Source organism: Plectrocnemia conspersa, unplaced genomic scaffold, assembly GCF_051122295.1.
Source record: "Plectrocnemia conspersa isolate PC_06_02 unplaced genomic scaffold, ASM5112229v1 ptg000004l, whole genome shotgun sequence".
Lineage (NCBI taxonomy): Eukaryota > Metazoa > Arthropoda > Insecta > Trichoptera > Polycentropodidae > Plectrocnemia > Plectrocnemia conspersa.
Window position 1 is genome coordinate 14,944,102 of NW_028277168.1, and position 8,462 is coordinate 14,952,563.

The following is an 8,462-nucleotide window of genomic DNA, read 5'->3' on the forward strand; positions in this document are numbered from 1 at the left end:
ACGGTGGAATTATATATATATTAAATAGTCATAATTCAAAGATTCATCTGCGTTTATATACATATGAATACGAAATAGATCATATACATTTAATACCGGTTTTATGTATGCGATCACGCTAGGGCTGCATTTAGACTCTGAATAAATATTTTATCTATAAAATAATTTCTGTACGCAAATATTCTATTCCAGTTTTGTTTATGACATTACGATTCGGGCAAGAACGAAGTCGTAACATTCGCCAATGTTTGATTAACATTTACAGAACTACACATTGTCTGGGTACAGTCATTTACATTACTTAATGTTTGCCTCCGTGTGTTTGCGCTCATTTAGCTTCAGTTAAGAAACTCATTCTCAAAGATACGATACGTCAATCGAAAACGCGCAAAAAAACATTCGCTACACGCCAAACGCCTCTACGTGTATTTATTATTTTTTTTTGGGTCATTACGCTTTTTCGCCCAAATGTCAAGGCTCGACTAGAGAGGACCAGCTGAGCAGCGCCATAGTTTTCGTAAAAATTTACGTCGGCTGGTTCGAAAGTACTCAACACAACGTGCGGTTTGGGTCACAATTGCATCACGGTCGACGGGCGAGCTGGGGCATTGGGCAACTGAACGTTTTGTCAATTCGCCGCTTCTACTGCGCGAGGTAGTGGTGTGTGGATATAAATGCCTTTCAATGGTGAGAAAATTCACATTTGAATTCGGCTATTGAGAGTGAAATTAGCAAACAATCGGCGTCGAGGTGAGTGACGATCGTTTCAACAGACCAACCCTAAAAAACAGACTCGTATGCAAGGTGCGCTTAAACTTCCAATGGTACGAGTTGTGTATTTTACCGCATCGAAGTGGCCCAAAAAACTTACTGTGAACAATCGATTAAAAGTTTATTTCAATTTTCTCCTTGACATTTTCTAACAAATTGTCAGTAATCTGTATTACATTTTAGGCGCATTAAAAGTATAATATAAACAGCCATATGACTGACGGTTAAAAATAAAAGAGGGGCGATAAATTAATTCGCGAAATCAAGGTAAGAAAATGACTATCCAAACTAAATATGATTTTCAAGAGAGCAACTCCGATCATCAAGATATGAATGAATATCTTTTTGTAACAAAAATATTACTGGTAATGCAATAAAACTTTATTATTATGAATTTTGAGTAGAAGCAAGATTTATTACAGTGGCACAAAATCAATTTAAGATCTCACCGTCGACCAAAAATATCAGCCACGATCTTCCGGAATACTGAGAGGTTAAGATAAGCTAACTAAGAAAAACAACGTGGAAAATTGGAAAAATGCGTTGTCTATTTTCTTTAATCAATTAAGAAAAAAAATTGAAGGAAAGGATGACGAGATTTGGAACCGGGGAAAAAACAGATACTTGTTAATTAGCACGGCGCCACGCTCAAATTTAACAGAACGAATATAATAATTGTTAATTTTTTCAGGTTAGGTTTGGGTTTGAACAGCACGGGAAACGCAGTTGGGAGTAACAATTTGTGGTTTACGAAAGTGGCGCTGAATTTTGTTGTTTTTTAACATAAGTGGTCGATCATAAGTCCAATATGTGATACAATATTATTGGTTTCAGTTTTTTTTTGTTTTGGACACATGGGTCTCGAAACCAAATGTATATGTCAAGTGTCTAAATTCATCATTTAGGCCTAGATTGGTACCAAGTTTTAAATTATTTAGTCATGTATGGCTGTTCCTGAAATGTTTATCTAATATATTAAATAAATATGTGTATGTATATACATATTATGGGTCAAGAGCACCGATACAAAAAAGAGCAAAGTAAATTTAGGCTACTCATTCAGGTCAGTAAGACAGCTGGTGCAAAATAAAGAGACCAACGCAGAGTCTTATTTTTGAGTTGTATTAGATATATTGTAAAATTTCAGTCTTTTTAAAATTAGCGCCCTAGGTATTTATTTATCTGTATGATCAACCCCATTACACGTCTCTGATTGCCATAATAATTAGCATACGTTGAGAAACTATAACCTAGAGAGTTGATAGCCCGCCGATTATACTCACGGTTATATTGCAAGCGAAAACAAATTTGAAGGTGACCATCTTTCGCGTAATTCATGTTTGCGAGTTTGGTTAAATAAGTAGAAAAATATATCCATTTACTTTCATCGACTGATTATACTTTGTACGTTACTGCACTGTTGTTTTTCATTGTTAGTGACATTGCATTTACTATCGCTACAGTTCGTTCGCCACGATTATTATGCATAACGCTTTACAACCTGCCAAGTATCGACTTATTTGCTATAAAGCCGTTCGAGCATAGTGTCATTATCATTAGTCGCTACTGAGTTTCTTTGGCGATAAATATTCGCGCGTTGATAAGCAAACGAGAGCGATCGTGCAGCAATAAAACTGAAACATTTCCATAGGAAAAATCTATGATAAACAAACTAATCATTGCTGATTTATTGCATAAGTCTCGTTGTTTCATTGCGAACATTTGTTAATAGTCTGTTATATTTTGTTTTCCAAATCTAACTATCTCTATCGCGTTCACTGATTATTATGCAAACTTTCGCGAGCAATATATTTTCATTTCTATTGCTGGCAGAAACATACGAGCATTGGAGCATTGTTTCATAAATACGTCGGGTTCAAATTATTATGTAATATTTAAAAAAATACTATTTACTGATATATAATCCATTTAAAAAACGTAAAAAATAATATTTTCTTTAAATATAGCATTGTTAATTGAAGACCCCTAGACATGTTAACAGGATCACAAATAAGCAAACTAAGTTTTGTGTACTCTTTCAAATTAAAAAAAATGTAGACTACATCTTCTACTATATTGTAGATACAAAAAGTAAGCAAAACTATACGTTTCTAAATGAGACAAATGTTTATTTTTAATTACTTACTGAGTTCATGAGGAGAAAAATGCCGTTGTTTTGTTAACCATGGAAATTTGCAGTTAAAATAAGATATACATTTTTACATATTAAATTTTATTTAACCGAAAAAATATGTAAAGAATATTTAAAGTCATGCATGCCTTTCATAAAAAAATCGTAACTATTTTCAATGATCTTAAATTGATTTCTAATGATTTAAAAAAACTTGTTCCGATAAAACTATAAACAACGAAAGGTAAAACAATCTAGTCTAAGATTAAACATTTCATTGGACTTTTTTTGCAAATTTATTAAAATTTTAAATAAGATCATTAACATTTTTATGAATATTGTAAATTTATGGCTCACTCGGTTTTATACTTCCCATGAATAATTCATAAAACTCGAAAAATAAAATCAGTTATTATATATTTGACAATCACATTGAAGAATTTTCCTTTCAGATCATATATGTATGTATATGTATTCAGCACATGTCGATCTGTAACGAGACACCGAATCATACAAGAGTTAAATTTACGTATACACACACGTGATCAAATATATGTATGCATATATAATACATAATTGGATAAGGTAAACGTGCTTAGCATTATGTACACGTGTATCTATAAATCCTCACGTTTTTGTGCATCAAAGAAAGAATATTTGCAAACATTAATTAGAAAAATTGCAGTGGATTGTTAAGCCCTTTTTAATTAATAAACAAACGTGACGCGAACGTTTTTCCTCGTTTGTTTGTGCAACGTTTGTCATTGCAAACAAAAGGGCTTTGACCGTTATGTGGATATGAGGGTGTTTTGTATCATTCTAATCGAAGAAATAGCGAGTTGGTTTTTATTATCAGTATCTTAAGAACAAATCAGTAAGAGGTCGAACGAATTTGACCCTGCTTATTATTAGGTCAATGCAAAAATTATTGCCGTTTTAATTTTACTTTTAATTTTAATTGCAATTGATGTTATGGTTCACTCTACTTGATTTTAGTCAAATCGTGTATCATAAAATTATCAAAAATTAAAATTATTACAGATACATATATTAAAAAAATATCTAATAAATATTTGACATTGCATATAACACGAATTAAAAAGAGAAAGTAATGTAACTATCGCGACTAAAGTTAATTAACTTGAGAACTTGAAAATGACGATAGTTTCAGAATGTTTGCTACAAATTTTTCACAGAATTGAATAATGTCTCTTTTTTTCTTTTTAGGGATAAAATATAATTATTTTCACTTCAATTTATAGATAACGATCTATATTGGAAAAAATTAAATATTGGACTTTAGCCTTTGAACTATGACATTGGAAAGCTAAAAATGATGTCATTAAACGATAATTTAATGAATAATAATAACTATAAGGTTTTCCATCTTTATATTTCTACCTTATAATATGAAAACCTCATCGACCTGTCTTCATACAGCAAAATAAAAGTTAAATATAATAATTTTTGATAAGGCGTAAAAAATTATATCATAATTAATTTAAAAAGGTAACTAGTTTTTGTATTACTTTCTTGGGTGGATACGGATTTTCGCACTAAACAGCGACAAAAACAAAATAAAACAATATTTTGGATGTTACGTCTTTTATTTTTGTGAAGGGAGTTTCAATACGTTTAGGTTAAAAAATCTTTTGCAGCCGGAAGTCAAGAAATAATCGACTGATTGATAACATATTTATATCAGACAGATACAAGATAAGGAAATAAATGGCACACAAATCAAAGTTGCTTTTAAATTTGTATGTATATTTTTTATAAAAAAAAACTTAGGTCATATTTTATATGATATTTGCAATAATTTTTATCTCCAATTGGTGATAAATAAAGCTCTTCGCGCCAATTTACACAAAGTGGACGCCTGAATTTATGATAAAACGCTACTATGTCGACGTATGTATACTGTGGAAACCGTCTTTTAATAGCTTCGCAATGTGCTTTATTGAGTTTTCCCAATGTACCTAAGAAATATTTTCTCTAAATACTGTTTAATAAGGAGTGCTTTTCCTCACTAACATTTGAGACGATGAGGCCAGATCCGATGACCCAATAACTAGCACTTCGCCTATAAATTATTAAATACTGATAGAACGTCATTATCTTTATCATAAGAGATCAAGAAAATGTACTTAAGACACTTGGCGTGCAGTTGTCGGTTGAATACCTCCACAGTAACTCCAGGTCCTTTTGTAATGACAGCTCATCAGCATATAATAAATATTCAGACTTTTCGATAGCAACATTTTATAAATATTTAAATATAAATTCTTTAATAAGGTGTAAGTAATTGTTTATTTTGATAAATTTGAATTTTATAATAATAAAACCGTATTTTCGTCTATCGTACGAGTATAGCTCTAGACATGGAACTTGTCCTATTGCAATAGTGTGAGTAAATATGTATACTAATCTGCACTGATTGGACCCTGTAAAATAATTTTTGACGTAAAGACTTTTTAGTGGACGGCGATAACATAGGGATGGTTTAGGATCAAGCGGTAGCGGCGAAATAATTTCCCTCTCGCTCGCTCGCGTGTTAAGTGACTAGAGTGAGTGAGAGATAGGGCATTCGGACCGTATCCCCTTATCGCTCACACACTCTCGTCACTTAACACGCGAGCGAGCGAAAGGGAATGTATCTCACCATACGCGCCTGTTGGTGTTAGGTAGAATGGGTGTGAGTCAGTAGGCAATTGGCACAGAGCGAAGCTGTCGTCTGTTGAGTACACGGTGTTTATCAAGTATTGAGATGTCGGAATACAGCAAATTAGGGCAAGGAAGAGCATTATCGGGACAAACTAAAGAAATGGCTTTAAACGTATATACATATTTTAAAAAGATGGACGATACTAGCAAATCGTTAATTATTGATAAAATGACAATAGATTCAGTAAAAAAACTAGTGGAAGAAAAAATAAATATCATAACTGCCAACGAATGGAGTAATGTCTGCCGAAATGCATAAAAAATGAAAAAAAATATGAAATCAACGATATTGCCATGGATGATATGATGAATAATATGAATTTAGTGTTTAGTGTAAACGAAGATTCGGACTCTAGTTCAGAAGATTCCTTTGATGGATAGATTATTTTGTCTGCAATTTTTGTATTAATTATATATGTCATTCACGTATTTAATACATTTTAAAATCTTCATAATTTCTAAAGTATTTAATATAATTTAATAAAATTTTCAATTCAAAATTCACCATATACATACCAAGTTTACAAATTCTAAAGATCCATCGTAGATCCATTGATATTAGTTTAGTAAAACTATCACAATGCGACAAGTAAGACAAAAAAAATCCCTTCTGCCAGCCCCATGTCAATAAACCATCCCTATCCAGGTATAAAAAATGGTTTGAACATAATTGCAACAAAAAACAGTCCATTGAAAATCTGACATAAATACGATCTGTTTCATTTATTATTTAAAAATAAATGCTACAAAAAAATAATATTAGAAAATAAATTAATAACAAAATGTAAAACATTCATCAAACACCCTGTGACTCACACACACGCAATCGGACAAGTTCTGAGTCTAGAGCTATACATACCTCGAAGCGATGACACAAAGCATCTGACATTTGATCGTCAGTGTTGCCAACCGAAAAAATAAGTTTGGCCGAAAAAATACACGAACCACCGTATCCATTGTTTAAAAAGTGACAAAAAGAGCTCTTTAGGCCAAATAAAAAGATTAACGATCACTAATTAGATCTCACTTGAACTTTTAACCCCTTTCACCGAATTTGACAGACGATCGTCTGGTCGGCGTCTTTCGTAAACAAACAAACGACGTCAGTCCACATCACGAATTCGAGCGACGATCGCCAACGCACACATGACAGGTGGCCCTCGTTACAGGGCGCCGTCCCCTTAGTCCGCGGCCCAGACGCACAGCCGAGGGTTAATTCGGGTGCGCCGATTGTGCAATTCGGGGCGACGGCCGATCGAATCGACACTGAGTACTCACTTTGAGCCTGGTTAGATTTCCGTCCCTCGCCGCGTTGTAAACTATGCTCTTGTAATCCATGTCTACGCATACAATGCACTCACGCGCGCTCGCCGCCAAAGCAGCCACACCGCGAACGACACCCTCCGCGATTCGCAAACGACTGACTAAAATAATATATAGCGCTGCGTCGCTTGGTCGTAACGCAAAACTTTTCGGCCTTATCCGAACTTTTCATTTTTATTCTTTTAAACGCTCATATTCTATAAATACTAAATAAAATAAGCAATTTAATATTGTATTGTATTAGGTTTTCAATAATATTAATTCGTGTTTGTGCATCGAATTATGATAAATGGCAAAATTAAATGTGTAAAATAATATCTCCAGTGTTTGACTAAAAACCCGCATTATTATTTAAATTTATTAAAAATAATACAGTACATGTTATTATATGTATTATAAAATTCGTAATTTGTAACTAACTATAATTTAAAAAAAAATAGTATTGTGATATGTTACTTACACAAAACACTGCCTTGTTGACTTCACCTCAAATAATTTAGTTACATATTTAAATATGTATTAGTACAATCAAAGGGCGAAATTCTCTGAAACCCCGTTTCATTTAGAGTACGCTCGGAATAATGATTCCGGTATGTAGTTGTATGCGTGTACATTGTGGCTCAAAACAATTTCGCTCAAAGTATTATTTATATTTTTATTGAAAAAAATCCAATAACATACATTTATGATATTACAAAAAATCCTTTATAAATTAGTAGACATTATAATTTATTTCCTTGGATTGGGTGGAAAGTGGTTTTACTTTTCCAAGCTTAGACATTATTCTAAAAATATTAACCAAACCATAATTAATTTACCTAATCGAAATACAATAATACAATAAATTTAATTTTCATAATAAATGTAACCTTTCTTTTTAAATTAAATCCTAAAAAATAAAATCAAGTACGTTTCGAATCACATTGCACTATAAAAATGATTAACAGCGATGACGAGTTAACGAGTTAACGAATGTCCTTAAAAGAGAAAGCGAGACAATGAATATTTTAAGTCAATAGACATACGCGCCTATATCGCTTCTCCCTCTCATATTATACCTGTATACAATACATTCACAGAAGGGAATCCTTATCACAATGTACTTTGAAACATACTGCTGTTCATTATTAACATAACAGTACTTCTAAGCCATACAAACATATTTTTGTATGTAAAACGTTCGATATGTCGTTATTAATTTGTTCATCATAGCTGATTTTAATAACATTGAGTAAACTTAATGAAAAAATAATAAGTGTCCTTTCCTGTGTTTTCATGATATCTGCATAACATTTATTTTACTCCTAGTATATCATATAAACATACATAGATATATTAGCAAAACGAACCATTTTAATTATTGCTAATAATATAATGTAAAATACTAATCTTTAGTATAAAATTACCATACTTATCAAAAAAGAAAAATATCTGTTCATTAACTACCATAATAAATTATAATCTTTTTATTTTCTTGTAGAAAAATTCCCTTAATCTGTCCATGTATACTTAT

General features: G+C 32.0%; 1 protein-coding gene and 1 long non-coding RNA gene across 6 annotated transcripts in view; one reads left to right on the forward strand and one right to left on the reverse strand.

Moving 5' to 3' along the window:
* LOC148236014 (protein fem-1 homolog CG6966-like) overlaps positions 1-7,048 on the reverse strand; it is an 89,440-nt gene extending 82,392 nt beyond the window's left edge. For 4 of the 5 annotated variants that reach the window (XM_088184831.1, XM_088184834.1, XM_088184833.1 and 1 more), the window contains exon 1: positions 6,905-7,048. In XM_088184831.1, coding sequence (XP_088040957.1) covers positions 6,905-6,964 — 60 coding nt within the window. In that variant the 5' untranslated portion in view covers positions 6,965-7,048. Of the gene's footprint in view, positions 1-6,900 lie in introns of all 5 variants that reach the window. The other variant, XM_088184832.1, reaches the window with a different exon arrangement.
* Positions 429-7,053, forward strand: LOC148236016 (uncharacterized). The gene is made up of 2 exons (XR_015809400.1): positions 429-5,269; positions 6,474-7,053. It is a non-coding gene; the product is annotated as an uncharacterized LOC148236016 (long non-coding RNA).
* The last annotated feature ends 1,409 nt before the right edge of the window (positions 7,054-8,462 follow it).